Below are 17,421 nucleotides of genomic sequence, written 5' to 3'. Positions count from 1 at the left end.
AAACTTAAGGTATTTCTGAAAAATAAATGCATTAATTTTCTAATTCTACTAAGACAGTTACTTCAACCCTCAGTCTAATATCAGGTCTGATCATGAAAAGTAGTAATGTTGAGCAGTAGGCCAGAGAAACAAACTTTCTTATGTTCTTCTTTGCTTTGTGAAATTGCATCGTTATTTGAATTCACATGCCCAATAGTTAAAATCTTTCTTTATTGATAATCTGAAGGCTTTACTCACCTTAGACTCGCTAGAGCCGAAGTATACGTGTGGGTCCTTAACTTTGACTCTCAAGCTCTAAGCAAAAAGTTACTGCTTTGAGGCACCATCACTCATATTCCCTCTGGCTATGCCAGGGTCATGCATTAAAAAGAAGATATTTGCATCCCACTCATCAGTCTTGATCAGGAAGCACCCACACAGGCATTGCTCTGTCTGCATGGAGGCGGGCGCCAAGCGAACCCATCCAATCACTAGAGGGCACTTCTCACTGGCCTGGGAGTACGATGGACCCACTATGGCAGAAGAGTGAAATGAAAGGGAGACTAAGAAATACAGCCTGGCATTGAATTAACCATGGTTGGCTCCAGCCAGCTTTCCTCCTAACATAGACCACACAACTCTCAAAGTGGAATTAAGAAAACCAGCTTTTATTATTTACTACGTAGAACAAAAGATTATTTATTAATTCCTAAAATGTCCTCCAAGGGCATTATTTGATTTTTAGACAGAAGTAGTGGAAATCTTATCCATTCAATATAATAAAGTCTTAGTTACTTTTTCCCTGGGATATTGTTTTAGCTATTTAAAAAGGATAATTCTTTCACAAAAGTATAATGGGTTTCTTCAGAGTACAATGGGTGCTATTTGCCATGGTCACTGGTTTCTTTGCCCAGTGATCAAAGACAGGGCAGAGATCAGGGTAGAGTAGAGCCTATGGAGGTAAGAGTAGCATGCCTTCCTTTTATCTTTGCTTCCATTGCAAACTCTACATATCCACCTGCCCAGATAAGCTTATTTTCTACATCCAAAGTCTGTGGCCAGAAGAGAATTTGCTCGGAGACTTATGGAAACAATGAGGGTCTACTTTTTTTGAGTGAAAGCCTCCTTTGGGGAGGCAATATCACACTGAACGTAGTTGTAGGGTACTTTTGCCTTTTATATTTCTGTATTTTACTAATGAAGCAGAAGGAGAAAACTGTGAAAACTCTTGTCAATTTTTTATATCCACAGCTGAAACATCATTCCTCAAAGCAGAGTGCTAATTAAATAGATCCGATTAGTTGAATAGAAAATTTACTTTTTAATTTTTTTAGATGCTGAATCGATTTGTGACATTAACAACACTGTATTAAAAATGTAAAAATCCCAATGTCCAAGGTGCTATTCAGTCTTTCCCAGTACTATGTGCTGGTATACATATTTTTCTGTCTATAGAACTTTCACACCTAGGCAGGGCACAGTGTCTCATGCCTGTAATCCCAGCATATTGCACATTAGGAGGCTGAGGAGGGAGAATCACTTGAGGTCAGAAGTTTGAGACCAGCCTGGGAAACATAGTGAGATCCTGTCTCTAGAAAATTTTTTTGACAAATTAGCAGACATGGTGGCATGCACCTGTAGTCCCAGCTACTAGGGAGGCTGAGGCAGGAGGATCACGCCACTGCACTCCAGCCTGGGCGATAGAGTGAGACCCTCTCTTCTAAAAAAAAATAATAATAAAGAAAGAAAAAGAAAAGAAAAATAAAACTTTTATGTGCATCACACTAAAGGTGAGAATTTTTGGAATTTTATATAAAAAATTAATAAGATGAGTCACAGAGACCACTGACAAATTCACAAAGTTGCCTCTGTGTATTGAAAGGAAGAACATTGAGTAAAAAGGAAGGTATTGAGCCCTCAAGCACCTTCTCCAGTAAACCTCCAAGGGTTTACAAGCGTTGTTGCATCTGATGAAATATAACTTGTGAAATTTCAACATAATTGTTCATTTCAAAATCCTGCCCTTTATACATTTTTTGCTTTCATTTTAAGATTCATATGCAATACATGTTTATTCTATAAAGCCAAGAGATACAGACAGGGAAAAGAAAAACACAGCACATCTCTAGATGTTTTTCTTTTCGAATATTTATGTACATATGCTTATTTTCTCAAAGATGGGTTCACATACTGTGCACTTGAGTCTGTAATATGTTGTTCTCGTGTAACAAACACCTGAAGCCACACGTTTTTGAGGTACCCATTCAAGAGGAACAGTCCTTCAAAGCTCCACTCCCTAAGCTGGGCTACTGAGCCTTCCTAACAGTCTTGAAGGACCCCACCTTGATGACTCAAGCTTTTTTCATTTCCAGATCAGTTTCTTCTAAGATAAACCATGCGGTTTCTGCTCAGGCTTGGAATTGCCTTTCTCCTTCTATTTACTTCTGTCCCTTCCTTATACTTCTCCTTTCTCCTCTACATGGCCTAAATTCTAATTTGAAAACATTTCTGTGGTCTCTCTTGATATAGAAGGATAGTTGGATAGTTGCTGATGATTAATTTTTAGAAATGCAATATCTTCCCCCCTCGTATTTTGACAATAAATAAACAGGGCTTACTGTTAAGTCAAATGCCTGTCCAACAACTAGCAAACCCTGCTCTTCTTACGCTTATTTAGGGAAAATTCAGTTGGGAAGGTGAAACAAAAAACCTTTTATAGTAAAATGAGATCCTAAACCCAGTCAGTATTAACAAGAAATCTATTTCCATAGAAGAGCTAGTGGGATCTGGGTGGACTCTCATATTACCACCCACATAGAATAGACCTATCAATTTGCTTACCAAATAGCCCAGGCTGCCTATTTCCATAAACAGATGAAACTAGAGAGTGATTAAGGCACAGAGGAGACACAAAAACCTGGCAGAAATCAATATAGTATTTCCTATAAGGAAGCCAGCAGCCATTCGTTAACCTCTTACATACATAAAAGGTGTGTGTTGAATTAACATGACTTGTAATCACTATAGTTTTTTAGGATTTATAAGGAAATGATGTCATGAGAGTAAGAAGTTCAAGTCGGCAGTTCTATTTGGCATGCTTGATTTTGAGCCTACAGTGTGTCCAACATTGAGTGACTGGTTCCAGAAATAAAGATCAGCTGTCCGTGGCCCTGAGTGACGATGAACAAGTTTGAGAGATGGGCTGCATAACTAATTAATATGAAGGATTGCTGTGGGGTGGCAGACTCGGAAGGCATGGAGGAGGTTACAGAACTGTCATTTGTAAACTGTGTCACCCTGGCCAAGCCCCTTCCCTGCACTAACCTTCAGTTTTCTGATCTGTAAAATGAGATAGGTAACAACTCTCTTACTTTACGGGACTTAAATGAGAAACCTTATGGTGAAAGTATTTGGCACATTGTGGGTACCAACTATGTTTTAAAAAAGAAGAGATGGGGAAAAAAATGTAGGTGCTAGAGTAGAGTCTATTCGCTTTGCTATGAAAGGTCCAAGGAAGGAAAAGTTGTTTTTTTCTTAAGGTAGCCAAGTAAGGTATTTTAGAAGGGAGCACATTGAAATTAGACTTTGAAGGATGAGAGTGATTTTATGATAATGATCCTAGCCAATGCTTAAGGAGGGCTCACTATGTGCCAGGCTGTTTAGAGTTTACTGGTCACAACTGCTCTATGGGGTAGGTCATGACACCTCCACCTTATGGGGTAGGCCAGAACACCCCCACCCTATGGGATATTTTGTGATACTCCCAGCCCATGGGATAGGTTGTGACACATTCACCCTATAGAGTAAGTTGTAACATCATTCCCTGCTTATAGCTTATGGAGCTGCAATAGATAAATAAAGTGCCCAGGTCACACTGCTGGTGGGTGGAGCTAGATTTGAATCCCGGCAGTCTAACTCCACATCCCATATTCGTGACCACGCTACTAATGCTAGAGAAGGACATGCCTGCTGTGTGACCCTCCTAAACCAGAGACTGCTCTAACCTAAATACAGGAAGGCAGTCATAGGATGTCAAATCTTACAGGAAACCTAGAAGTCATTTTACAGATGTAACACTGAGCCCCAGCAGCCTAAGTGACTTAGCCAGTACTGTTCACCAGTGACCTAAGAGGCATGGCCCTGGGAGCCAGCTTCAGGTGTCATACCTGTACACCATCCACTCCATGATGGCAGTAAACAGAGTAGGAGATATCTGTGTGTTCAGCCAAACATACTACAGCTTTGCTAAGGGACATAGTTTGGTGAAACTACCCATAAATCTGAGTCTTAACAGACCAGTGCAAGAGACATTTTATTGGAAATATCAGAAAGATGTTACTTATAATCTTTCGATAGGAATCTCCTGCTGAAAGGCAGTGTTAAATAGCAAAATTTGAAACCACATTCTGAAAATAGGTAAGAACATACAACCTCAAAAGTTGGAATAAATTCTCAGTGGTACAGAAGGGGAGCAGGAAACAGGATACCAAGGGAGACAGGGTCATCTAGTTAAGTGGCCATTGGATAGTTCCCTCAACCAGGAAGTGTATTCCCTGACTGGCTCAGGGTGGTGCCTTTAAAGATTTATCTTTTAAAATTCAGAGATAAGGATAGCAATTCCTTACCCTTTGACTTGGTTTAGTTATCCTCTCTTACTTTACATGCCATATAGCTAAAGATTTTGGTAGGTGTCAAGATGTTAAAATAATACATGTGGTGGGAGGGCAGTAGAGCAGGAAGGGTGGGAAAGAAAGGGAAGACGCTCCAAGTGGGGTGGGATCTGGAAGGGAAACTGGAGGGCCCTGTGACAAACTTGATCTTCAAATATTTGTCCAAATGCCAGGCCCGCTTATCTTCGTGCTAAATAACTGAACAAAATGTGATGGTAGGTTTAAACAAGAACAAAAAGTTTGACTGAGAATCAAGTAAAGTGGTTCAAAAAGTCTTAGGATGCTGGCCAAAGACAAATACTGGCTTCACAGAACCTGACAGATCCTTATTTCACATGATGTTAGGCAGGAGAGGGAAAGTTAAAGTTGATCTTGGCATGATATGGACAGAAATCTTTTAACATTGATAGTCAAATTCTCAGCATCTTGGAGCATCATACCTTAATTGATCCAAAATAAGTGTATAAAAACCAGACACTTTGGGAAGATCATTTTCTCACAAAGAAGGCAAGAATCTTAATGCTAGTCTTTTTGGAGCTAAGTTTTGCTTTAGGTGTGAGATTAATCTTCAGTGCCCCATAGAGCTTTTCTAAGCCTTTTCTTCTTTTCAGTAACCTCTTTCTTTCTGCTCCCTCTCCTCTGCCTAGGGCACTCTCTCTGGGCACCTTCCTTAGGAGAAAAGCAAAAAGTAATAAATCCATGAGCTAGCATCTCATGCTGAATTAAACATGTAACACTGCTTTCATGATGCCGGTTAGTGCAAGTGAAAGCACCGAGCTGGGTTCGAATCCCTGCTCTGTCTCTATGGAATCTGTCATGTTACTTAACCCAGCTAAACCTCAGCTTCCCCATCTGTAAAGGCAGTGAAACAATAACCACTTCGAAGGGTTACGAGTAGTCAAGAGAAAATGGCAGCCTAATGCCCAACACCCTAGTAGATATTCTAAAAACTTATGTCCCTTCTGATCACTCCATAGGCAAAGTTTTAAAAAGGACCATAACAAAGTTAAAAAACTAAAGACAATGAAATAATAATGATCCTTAATGATAAAATTTTACTTCTCATCCCTCTGTCCCCAGCTCCTGGGTATAGGAGAAAATGGGAGGCAGGAAGACCTCCTCATGTATTGCCATGTCAACAAACACCAGTCCATACATAGTAGGTTTGTTGCAGACTTTCCATCCTGAGACGAGTTACCATAAAATGAGGTTGAACCATCCCCTTATTGACTGTGTATTTGTGCCACCATATTTCCTACAAATAAATACTTGGATGTGACTCAAAGTGTGGTCCGTGCACTTGCATCATCTGGGCGATCATTAGACATGCAGACTCTCAGTTCCCACCCGAGACCTCGCGCAGCCAAATCTTCATTTTAGCAAGATCCCCAGGTGATCCACGTGCACAGGAAAGCTTGAGAAGCACTTACATGGACCACAAAGTTGTACTCCTTTTCAAATCCAATGAAATCACTGTGGCCCACAAAATCTTTCAAAATTATATGGATATGAGCACAACTGCATGGTTCACCTCCCTCCCACCTGTCTATCTCCATCTAAAATACACAAAGCACTTGATTTAGGGAGACCTCAGGAACCTAAGAGCAAATATTTGTAGCTAAAGTAACATCATAAAAACACAGTTAAAGAAGGTATAAGGAACATTTCTATGTCTCTTTGGAAGCAGTTATGAGGCCAATATGAAAGGCTATGGAAAGGCAGTACCTAAAGAAGTGGATGGAGAAAATTAGCAGAGAATACACACAAAGCTAGATAGAACTGGTGGTGATACATAAACAGCCTGAGAGCTTCCCTAACTGAGATTTTGAGCAAAGAGTGAATTTACAGTGAAATTATAGCAGTTTCAGCCGTTGGCCTCCAAATTACCTGGTCCCATCTAAAGTCCCAGAGAAAGCCCTAGCAATTTCATATTAAAAATGTTGTAGTATTTTTCTTAAAGTGAGCTTCCCAAAGTTTGTAACTTCAGGCCCCACAACACCGGGAACCAAACCTATTTTCCCCATAGTATATGACACTGAGTAGCCACCTGCCACTTAAACGCACCATCTCAGCTTGTTCCGTGCTTGCCTGGGTCCGCCGCGGTGGTTGGTCTGCTCTTGCAGCAACACAGCCCTGGCTGTCCTGTTTCCAGAAGCAAATTGTTTCACATTTTCCTGGCTGCCGGGTCAGAAATGGCTACATTACTCAGTGCCCCCAACACGTTTATTGTCCTACAGAGCCTTACACAATCCCACAGGAAACCACGCTCAACACTTAGCCAACACTTGTTGATCTGATTGAACGCAACAAAAACGGAGACAAAAGCATACTTCATAAAGTTTCCAATTTTGATAACTATAGCTCCCACTTTTCCCAGGCAGCTCTCGGGTACATGTGATAACCCTGCCTTTGTTTGTAGAGCTCTATGCTGGAAAGGACAAGAAAATATCTCGGCAAAACCCGACTGCTGACGCTGACTTCTCTCACATGAGCCAGGAAACCATTAGGTAATGCAAAGTGCACAGAGAATATGCAATGAAAACTTCAGCTCAACATTTGGACAAAGGAAGGCCAGAGAATATGTAAGAACAGTTCATATGATGGAAAAGAAGCTTATTTATATAGCTTAAGTTATTAAGAAATCCAGAAATGGAAAATAGATTGTTTTTGCTAAGGTATGGTACACTTAGATTGCAATGAAAAAGTGTGTCACTTGACATCATTATGACAGACTCACAACTTTTGGCTTCCCCCGTTCCACTTTTTTCTCTGGTGCATACTGGCTGGCCATCTGTAATAAATCTAAGGACATATTTTATGTCCTGCTATGGATAGCCAAGAAAAGTAATCATCCTTTTGGCATGCATTGACACACTGTGTTTACTTATAAATTGTTGCTTACTGTAACTTATTTGTAAGTATCTATGATGTGAAGAAGTCTTGGGTTGGCAGAGGAGAGTGAAGCTACTGGCTTTCAAAGAGGTATTCTTTTGAGTGTACATGGAATTAGCATCATTTCTATTAATTCGTTCAGTCAAGTCTTATTTGAGAAGCTGCCATGTGCTGAGCATTCCGTTAGGGGTTGGAGACACAAGAGCAAACAGAAGAGAGGCAGCCCACATCTTCAAGGGGCTTATGTGTGTGTGTGTGTGGGGGAACCACAAATAGTGGTTTAATTACAGTAGAGTATGGGAAAAATAACTTGCAGAAATATTTTTTAATATTTCGGTTTGGAAACTAGAATTTTGGGAAGGGAAAGGAGTCCTTCAGAAGAATTCAAAAGAGTGTAACTTACATTCTAATAGCAAATTAAAGTCACTGATGGATTCCAAGTAGCTCTCCATTCTTTAGGAATGTAGTAGGTAGTCATTCAAAAAATTAAGGGTGAAGCAGAGCAAGAGTGGCACAACAACCTGGCCAAATAAATTAATTCTACACTCTGCTAGTTAATTTCCTTTTCCACATGGCGACTTGTATTTACTTCACAACTTATATATGGTAATATGGCAAAAGTTCGATTCTAGAATGAAAAGTAAACTTAGGGTAGGGGAAGGAGGAGTTGGTGATATGGTTTGGCTGTGTCCTCACCCAAATCTCATCTTGAATTGTAGTTCCCATAATCCCCACATGTTGTGGGAGGGACCTAGTGGGAGGTAACTGAATCATGGGAGTGGATGTTTTTACCGTGCTGTCCTCATGATAGTGAATAAGTCTCATCAGATCTGATGGTTTTATAAAGGGCAGGTCCCCTGCACACGCACTCTTGCTTGCCACCAGGTAAGACATGCCTTTGTTCCTCTTTCACCCTCCACCATGATTGTGAGGCCTCCCCAGTCATATGGAACTGTGAGTCCATTAAACCTCTTTTCCTTTATAAATTACCCAGTCTTGAGTATTTCTTCATAGCAGTATGAAAATGGACTAATACAGTTGGTATAACTGTGGAAACACCTGGGCACAATCTCTTGGGATTTCCATCCCTTCTTGGGGCATAAAACACCCAAGGGCAGCTGGGAGGAGTGGTTTCCTCTAAGGCAAAATGTCACAGATTTATTTACTTTATTCTATTCATTCACTTCCTCTGCCACTTCTCCTGTTTCTTTGGCTCTGTATTTTCCATGAGTTTAGTTACATCCTAACTTTTGGCAACCTGCTATTACGATAATATGACTTCATTTACTCAAATTATACTCTGCATTGTCATCTTTACTCAGTTAGAATTTTAGGAATTTTCTCCTAAGCTTGTTCATGCAAGCCTTTAGCAGGCCACAGCTAAAGGGACATGGCATGGGATAATTTGACTTCATGATGTGAACAAGCCTGTTTACTTGTGCTTACATTTTTAAAATAAAAAAGAACCTGGTAGAATCCATTGTCAGAGAGAGAGAGAGAAAGGGGGAAGGGGAGAGAGAGAGAGAGAGACAGAGAGAGAGAGAGAGAGAGAGAGAGAGAGGAAGAAAGAAAATGAGATAATCAGAGTCCTTCTGGCTTGTGGCTGACCTGTATTTTCCTCTCACTTTAGAAAATTCACTTGACTCATGGCTTTAAACACCATCTATATGCTATGACAGCCAGGACCTCTTCCCTGAATTCCAAACTTATGTTTGACTGTCAACTTGTCCATCTGTACTTGGGATATCTGATATATATGTCAAAACTTGTCCAAAGCTGACCTCCTGATTCACACCCACCCCCCACCCCCAAAACTAGTTTTTCCTACAGTCTTCTTCTTCTCAGCTAATGGGAACTCTCCCCCTCCAGTTGCTCTGGCTAAAGAATATGGAGTCATCCTTAATTTTTACCCTTCTCTTGCACCAAACGTTCAATCCTTCATGAAATAAGGTTAGCACTAGCCTCGAATGTACCCCATTTGGCCACTTTTCAATACCTCTACTGCCACCTACTGGTCTGAGTTGCCACCACCCCCGGGGGAATATTGTACTAAGTCTCCTGACTGTTCTCCTTCTTCCACTCTTGCCCCTGCAGTCTATTCTCCACTGAGTGGCCAGAGTGATTCTTTAAATGTAAGTCACATCTTAGCACTTCTCCAGTCTGAACTCTTCGCTTGTCCCCCTGTTCTGGTCCCCTAGGACTGTCTCTAACATCATCACATGATTATTCTACTTCATCTTACCACTCCTAAAACTGGCATCTTTTCTACTCCTCCAATATTCTGAGCAACATCTGATCCAGGGCCATTGCATTGGCAGTATCCTCTGCTTGGCAAACTGTCCCAGATATCTGACTGGCTCGTTTCCTCATTTCCAGGTTCTGCTTCTAATGGCATCTTCCTAATAGCCCTACGCAGACCACCCTGTTTAATATCACAGCCGCACCCTCCACCCAGCACTCCAATCTCCCTTACTCTGCTCTGTGTTTTCTTTCTTCTACAGGACTCATCACCTTATAGCATAATACATAATTTAATTATTTATTACCTTTATTATTTGTCTCTCCTCACTAAAGGGTGAGACCACAAGGGCTCCAACAGCTTATCTCTGCAGTTTGAACTTTGCTCATGGGTATCTCTTCTTTGGGGACATCACTCCATTACCTCCTGCATGTATTCCTTCTGGTGCTAAAATAATCTGCTTGTAAGTTGGGATCAGATGTGAATTATTCACACTTACTAGAATTGAAGATTAACATGTCACCTCTCCTAAGGGTGCTTGCATATCAAACCTCAGGCTCAGTGCCGGAACAAACTGCCCTGTTTTTAATGAAAGGAAATGGGCGAGTAGGAGGTGAAGGTAGACACAGAAATGTTTGTTGTTTCCTTTTGTTATCACCCATGTCCTGTCCTGTCACCCATGAAACCTTTACATAGACTGTTGGCATTTTGTCAATCTTACTCCTGTTTTTCTAGTCGGAGGTAAGTATTTGTGGTCTACATGGAGTTGGCGAACTATGAGCCCCATGAGATTTTGTGAATAAAATTTATTGGAACACAGCCACTATTCCTGCCCCACGGCCTTTGCATTGATGGTATCCTCTACTTGGCAAACTGTCAAGTGTTGTCTATGTCTGCTTTCAGTCTACAACGGCAGAGTTGAATAGTTGAGACAGAGATTGTATGCTCACAAAGTCTCAAATACTTACTATCTGGCCTTCACAGAAATAAATCACCAACTCATACTCTGGAAGCATCCTGCCAGCTTTGGAAGTGATCTTGTAGCTTGGAATTTAGTTTAACAGCTCCATTCGACGGAGAGTCACTTCATTTACTGTGTACAAGGTGCTAGAGTTGGAAGCAAAGAAAGTAGACAAAGGGGTATAACGTTTTGGAATCCTTCTAGTTCTGATTCCCACTGTGACTCAAATTATTTTTTTCCTAAGACTGTATCATGAAACATTTCAAAATATAGAAAAGTTAAAAAAAGTCAAAGCACCAATACACCACCATCTGGATTCTACAATTGACATTTTGCTGTATTTGCTTTGTCATATATCAATCCGTTTATCCATATCTCTATTCATCCATTAATTCACTTTGTTGTCATTCCTATTATTATTGCTGCTATTGTTATTTTTTGGTGCATTCAAAGTAAGTTGCGGACATCAGTACACTTAATCCATAAACACTAGTTAATGTACATAACATTAACTAGAGGTTGTTAGTTATTCAAATTATTTTTTAATTTTTACTCCAATACTGTGATCTAGAAAGCGGCCTCCATTCAGCCAGAAGACAAAACTTTACAAAAGCTGAAAACTGAGAAAGGTTATCAGGGTAATTGAGATAAGTATCAGGGGAATCATTCATCTAAATTTCTCCAGTTTCCTGGTTCAGAGATGAATTGGCCTTTCAGGCTTGAGAGTATTTTGCTTGTGATGGATTCTAGAAAGTTCTGTGGCTCAAAGGAAAGGGTCATAAGCTATTTTTTTTTTCGGAGACACTGCCAAAAACCCAAAGGAAAGATAGAGAAAAACACAATTATGAGTTTCATGCAACAGCTGATCACATGTGGGTCAGCTTCTGGGTCAGAGCACTGGTCGATGGAACAGACCGTGTCTGTGCAGAATGCTCTCATGAGGGTGGATATGGGAGTCACATGTGCTCATCTTTTCTGGATATCTTTGGATGCCTTTAACCACTCAGTGTATTTATGGCCTTCATAAACTAGCATTTATAAAATAATCAGTCCTTGACTTGGAGCCAATCGATTTCCTGGGTTCAGTGAGTCTGAGTCTTTATAATATGGAATATTTCAGAGACATTTGTCATCTAATGAATAGCAGCTACACTGCCCTGAAGGGCAAATTAACAAAATCTATAAGAAAGAATTTTTGAGTTGATGGCTTGAAGAAGAAAGAAACAAAAATAATGAAGTGTTTAAGATGTCCATGTACTTTTTTTTTTTTTTTTTAATTTTTGAGACTGAGTTTCACTCTTGTTGCCCAGGCTGGAGTGCAATGGCACGACCTCGGCTCACGGCAACCTCCGTCTCCTGGGTTCAAGCAATTCTCCTGCCTCAGTCTCCCGAGTAGCTGGGATTAGAGGCATGCGCCCCCATGCCTGGCTAATTTTGCGCTTTTAGTAGAGACAGGGTTTCTCCATTTTGGTCAGGCTGGTCTCGAACTCCCGACCTCAGATGATCTGCCTGCCTCGGCCTCCCAAAGTGCTGGGATTACAGGCGTGAGCCACCGCGCCTGGCCCCATGTACTTCTATAATATGTATCTTTGAAAAGAAATTCAATAAGTTTTACAGAGGAGGAAAATGAAATTCGTGAATAAAAAAGAAAAGAGTCAAGGTACCTAAATAATGTGGTTGTCTTTAAAGATTATAATGGTGTTATTTGGAATCATTTAGGGAAGGCTTTGTTCATTGTCATATCAGCATGAGTTTTCTTTATGCTTCCCAAGATTCCAAAGGTGATCAACAGTCCATCTACACACTCATATATTTAGCCGCCTACTCCACATCTTGATCTGGATGTCAATGGCAGTGTGAAAAGTGCTCAAAGCTTAATATACAGGGTCACATTTCTCATCTCAAAACAGGACCCTGTTACAGTGAAACATTATACGCCCTTTGTTCATTTGTAAGAATTCTTCCCTCTCTCACCTTTGTTTCTCCTCATTTTGAGTCTTCTACCTTTTCAGACTTGTTCTTTTTTCTTTTCTTTTCTTTTTTCTGCAGGGGCCTGTAAATGGAATTCCTGCATTGCTCTAACCATGTACACCCTTGGACTTAGCTTTTACCTGTAACTGGCTTCTGAGAGACAAAGAGGAGAAACCTTCACTCCTAGTACACCTATTACAGCTGCAGAGGTGGAGGAGACAGTTGCAGAACTAGTTACAATGACGATAAGAAACAATACTTTGTTATTCCATAGCACTTTTAATGTTCATGTGTATTATCTCAGCTAGCCTTGAACCGCCTAAGTAAGGTGATGAGGACGGGTTTAAGCCCCACTGATATTTTAAAAGCCCAGAGAAAAGTGTTCGTTCCTCTACTAACCTGTTCTTTTAGAGCAGGGATCTGCATACTAGGCCCGCAGCCAAAATGAGTAGGTAGCCCACTACCTATTTTTGTATAGCCAGAGGGCTAAGAATGGTTTTTACATTTTAAGTGGTTTTACATTTAAGATCAAAAGAAGGATAATATTTCATGACAAGTAAAAATTATATGAACTCAAAATTGTATGAATTTTATGAATTTATATTTCAGTATTCATAATTAAAGTTTTATTGAACTACAGCCACATTCATTTATTTACATGTTATCTGTGGCTGCTTTCTTGCTACAAAGGCAAACTGGAGAATGTACATGGCCTGCAAAGTCAAAGTATTTACTATCTGGTCCTTCACAGACAAAGTTTTCCAACCTTATTTTAGAGACACCACTGTCTTTCCTTTCTCAAAACCAGGCAATGAGCCTTCTGGTGTTTAGAGAATAGAAACTGCAGCTATGCCTGTACCACTAGTTAATAATCCTAGTAATCAACTAGATCCCCTCACTGGCTTGTGCCAGCTCCTCATTCTTCTGGGAAAACTCTCCAACGCCTGCCCACTGTGTTCCAACACCATACAAACTCTTAACCAATTATCTCCCCACTAGAGTGTGCCTTTTCTTCAGGCAGGAATAAAGGCGTATGGCTGCCCGTCCCCACTCCCGCACTCCTTTTCTCGCAATTCTAACTGACAAACAGCAGGCAGCTTATCTATGGAACAAACGATTCTGTAGTGCTTAGAATGTGACAGGCTCATTTAATTCTCATTTCAGCCCGATAAGGCTGGCACTATTATAATCACCATCCTCATTTTATAGAGGAGGAACCAGAGGCACAGAGAGGCTGAGCCACCTGTCCCAGGTCATGCCAAGTGGTGCCTCCCAGCGGTGGAGGCAGCACTGGAATCCGTGCCGCCAAGCTCCGTCGGCTGGGTGACAGGGAGACTACAGTTAAAAACAGATTTCCCACAAGACCGACCGGAGCGGCGATCAGAGCACCTGCCCGGGCCACACATTTCCTCCCGGAGCACAGCAAGTGCCGCCTAAATTACCCGAGTGAGCATCTCTTCCCGCCACGAGAGGCAGGGAGGCCAAAGGGCCGCCAAGCTGGCCTGGGAGAGGCGTAGGGCGGAGCGAGAGTGGAGTGACATTCCCGAGGGCGGAGCCCCAGGGCCTCCGAGACCCGTAGACTCCCGCCTCCCGCCTCCTCTAGGCCGCCGGCCGCGAAGCGCTGAGTCACGGTGAGGCGACTGGACCCACACTCTCCTAACCTGCCCTCCCCGCACTCGCTCCCGGCGGCTCTTCGCGTCACCCCCGCCGCTAAGGCTCCAGGTGCCGCTACCGCAGCGTGAGTACCTGGGGCCCCTGCAGGGGTCCACTAGGTGAGGGAATGCTGGCGGTCAGTTTGCAAAATCCTGCCTTCCCCAACTCACTTTAGACTCCTAGGGGAGATAACAAGAGATACTTAAATTGTACTACGAAATTTGGTGAAAATGGTAGACGGCTTTTCTTTCTGCAAAGCACTGAGATCTAAGTACCTCATCAGTTGTTCACATGCATACAATTTAGTCGTAGGAGTCTGGAAGGACCCAGACATAATCTAGATGGGGATAAAGATGCTTTCTGGTTGCTTCGATGTAGGTGATGACCGGCCTGTACTGCTTTGAGTATTAAGCTCGTTTCTGCGCCTTGCAACCCATCACCCAATAAATATTTATTGATTACTATTCAGGGAGGATACATTTTAGGGTAGGCCTTGACTAAGTGGAGGGTATTGTGGAGTAGAGCCCTTCTGAATAACAGCAGCTAACATTCTCATAGCACTAACTGCACCCCTTTGAGGTAGGCGGTCTTATCATTCCATTTTACAGATAAAACTGAGCCACAGAGAACCTCAGGTCACACAGCTGATATGTGGTGAAGCTGAGATGCAAACCTAGGCTGTCTGGTTCCAGAGTCTGCTTTTTGCCAAAGCACCTCTCTTCGTTTCAGTAGGAATCTTTGAAGGAATTGGGTATATTTCACTTGAAGAAAAGATTTAAGGGATTGGGGGTACTGTCTGCAAACACTTGAAGTGGAAAAGGGATAGATTATATTCCTTCTGGGATAGTCCATTAGAACCTAGACCTCCCAAAGAGGAAAAGACTTTCGAATAACAAACTCTGGCTATAGGTAAGTCCTGAAATATGAGATACATTGCCAAGAACAACTGGTCCATGACTTGCCTATGCTCTAGGAGACTTCATGAGTAAGCTGAAAGATTTCTTGCCCAAAATGTTGGCCCTGAACTTCAGGAATAGATGGGTCTTTGAATTCAATGACCCTCGAAGATCTCTTTTAATGCCAAGATCTTCAGCATGTTCTGGTAACAGTTAGGGACCTCTTTGTTTTTCTCCATTTTCTCTAAGGCGCCACACAAACCTGCCCCCATCTGTCAGCCTCATTGGTAGCAACTACCTCATGGGTGCTACCAGTGAGGCTGACAGATGAGTGGCACTGGGGAAGGGGTGGAAGATCGAGAGAATTCAGTGAAGTAAGAAAGACAAAGTGTTCATTGGAGATTTTTAGTAAGTGGGCAACAGAGCTGCTAAAGTCATGCTTCACTTAACGATGGGGATATGTTCGGAAAAATGCATTGTTAGGTGATTTTGTCGTTGTGCAAGCATCTTAGAGTACACTTAGACAAACCTAGCTGGTATAACCTAGGTGTGTAGTAGGATATATGGTATAGCCTATTGTTCCTAGGCTACAAACCCATACAGCATGTTCCTGTACTGAATACTGAGGCAACTGCAACACCGTGGTGAGTATTTGTGCATCTAAACATACCTAAACATAGAAAAGATACAGTAAAAATATGGCATTATAGTCTTATGGGACTACTGTCATACATACAGTCTATATATTGTTGACTGTGTAATGTTGACCTGAATGTCATTATGTGGCAGGCACATGACTGTATTGCTAACCTTCGCACAAGATGACTGTAGGATTACATGAGATAGTTGTAAATAATTGGTGGGGTACTGGGCACCTAGTAGGTATGCATACATGTTCACCATCATTATGGTTGTTTTAAATCACCTAACCCAGGCCCTGCACATAGTAAGACATCAACAAATTGTAGCTGCTACTATTTTGCACATCTAATCTTAATATCATTTATTTTGTAGTCCTTGGATGTTCCCTCCTTTATGACTTCTTTTTTTGTTGTCCTTCCTTTAGCCCTCCATCCTCTACAGCTCGGCATCAGAACACTCTCTTTTTAGACTCCGATATGGGGTCGTCCAAGAAAGTTACTCTCTCAGTGCTCAGCCGGGAGCAGTCGGAAGGGGTTGGAGCGAGGGTCCGGAGAAGCATTGGCCGACCTGAGGTATGCTAGTTGGGTGGCCGCTCCTTGTTTTCTTTTCAGAAGGGACTGGTGGGATGTTGATGGTGATTTGGGAAGAGGGGGCCAAGATAGTCATGAGCTGGCCTGTGGAGTGTATAAATGCAAACTTTAAAGTTTGCAATTGGGGGCAAAACAGCCCCAGCCCAAAGGGGGTTTCTGTAATGTGAATACAGAGGTCTTGGGCAGAAGGTGCAGCTGAGCTTCAGGAAATGTCTCTGCTTCTCTCTGCACACTGGTGTGCCACCCTGGGCTGACATGCTATCTGCTTCAGCATGCATATCGCCAAACATGCCCACCACACAGCCCCTAAGTTTATTTGCCCACACTTCAAAGCACCAGGGAGTAACTCTGATTCTCAATTCCAAATTCCCAGGAGAGAGAATCTGATTGGTTCAGCATAGATCAGGCCTCCGCTGCTGGCCGATCTGCCGTTGCCAAGGATTTAGATTCACTGAGAGACTGCTGGGACCCAACTCTGTAGACGTCTGGTGAGGGACACGTGTAGATGGGTCTAGCTCTCAGAGAAGGTGATTATAGATTAGGTAGATGTCTTTCAACTTTAGAGAATGTTTTCATTTGAATATGGGAAATTTGGGATTTGTGGGGGAAATAAGTCTTATATGCACAGAAAGGTATCAGATGGTGGTCATAGCACAGGGAATACAGCCCCTAGCACCATATCAGATCCCCAAAACATTTTCTAATAGAAGAAATACATTACAGAGATGGATTCCATTTTGAAAAGTGAGACTGGTTTGTCCCTCTTAAACTCTACTCTGATAATTTTCATGCTACTTTGTTGCTCAACTTAAGCTTTAAAAGGGTTACTTTCTCAACTTTTTAATCTTTGAAATGTATTTATAGGGTTTTAAAAAACTCCTGGCCTTCCTCAATGAGTGCTGATCTACATTTTTGATGGGTTCAATTT

The 17,421-nt window shown here is 41.8% G+C and overlaps 2 protein-coding genes across 6 annotated transcripts in view; one reads left to right on the top strand and one right to left on the bottom strand.

The window, feature by feature from the left end:
- Positions 1 to 6,880, bottom strand: part of BMX (BMX non-receptor tyrosine kinase) — a 55,713-nt gene extending 48,833 nt beyond the window's left edge. For 2 of the 3 annotated variants that reach the window (XM_004063842.5, XM_063702988.1), the window contains exon 1: positions 6,714 to 6,877. In XM_004063842.5, coding sequence (XP_004063890.1) covers positions 6,714 to 6,716 — 3 coding nt within the window. In that variant the 5' untranslated portion in view covers positions 6,717 to 6,877. Of the gene's footprint in view, positions 1 to 6,713 lie in introns of all 3 variants that reach the window. The other variant, XM_019019205.4, reaches the window with a different exon arrangement.
- A 7,400-nt stretch (positions 6,881 to 14,280) lies between these two features.
- PIR (pirin) overlaps positions 14,281 to 17,421 on the top strand; it is a 105,059-nt gene continuing 101,918 nt past the window's right edge. Inside the window, exons 1-2 of one of the 3 annotated variants that reach the window (XM_004063845.4) lie at positions 14,281 to 14,484; positions 16,328 to 16,475. In XM_004063845.4, the coding sequence (XP_004063893.1) occupies positions 16,380 to 16,475 (96 nt within the window). In that variant the 5' untranslated portion in view covers positions 14,281 to 14,484; positions 16,328 to 16,379. Of the gene's footprint in view, positions 15,906 to 16,327; positions 16,476 to 17,421 lie in introns of all 3 variants that reach the window. The other 2 variants (XM_004063844.4, XM_019019203.3) reach the window with 2 other exon arrangements.

Source organism: Gorilla gorilla, chromosome X (genome assembly GCF_029281585.2).
Source record: "Gorilla gorilla gorilla isolate KB3781 chromosome X, NHGRI_mGorGor1-v2.1_pri, whole genome shotgun sequence".
In the NCBI taxonomy this organism is placed as follows: Eukaryota; Metazoa; Chordata; class Mammalia; order Primates; family Hominidae; genus Gorilla; species Gorilla gorilla.
This window is presented reverse-complemented; position numbering and strand designations above follow the sequence as displayed.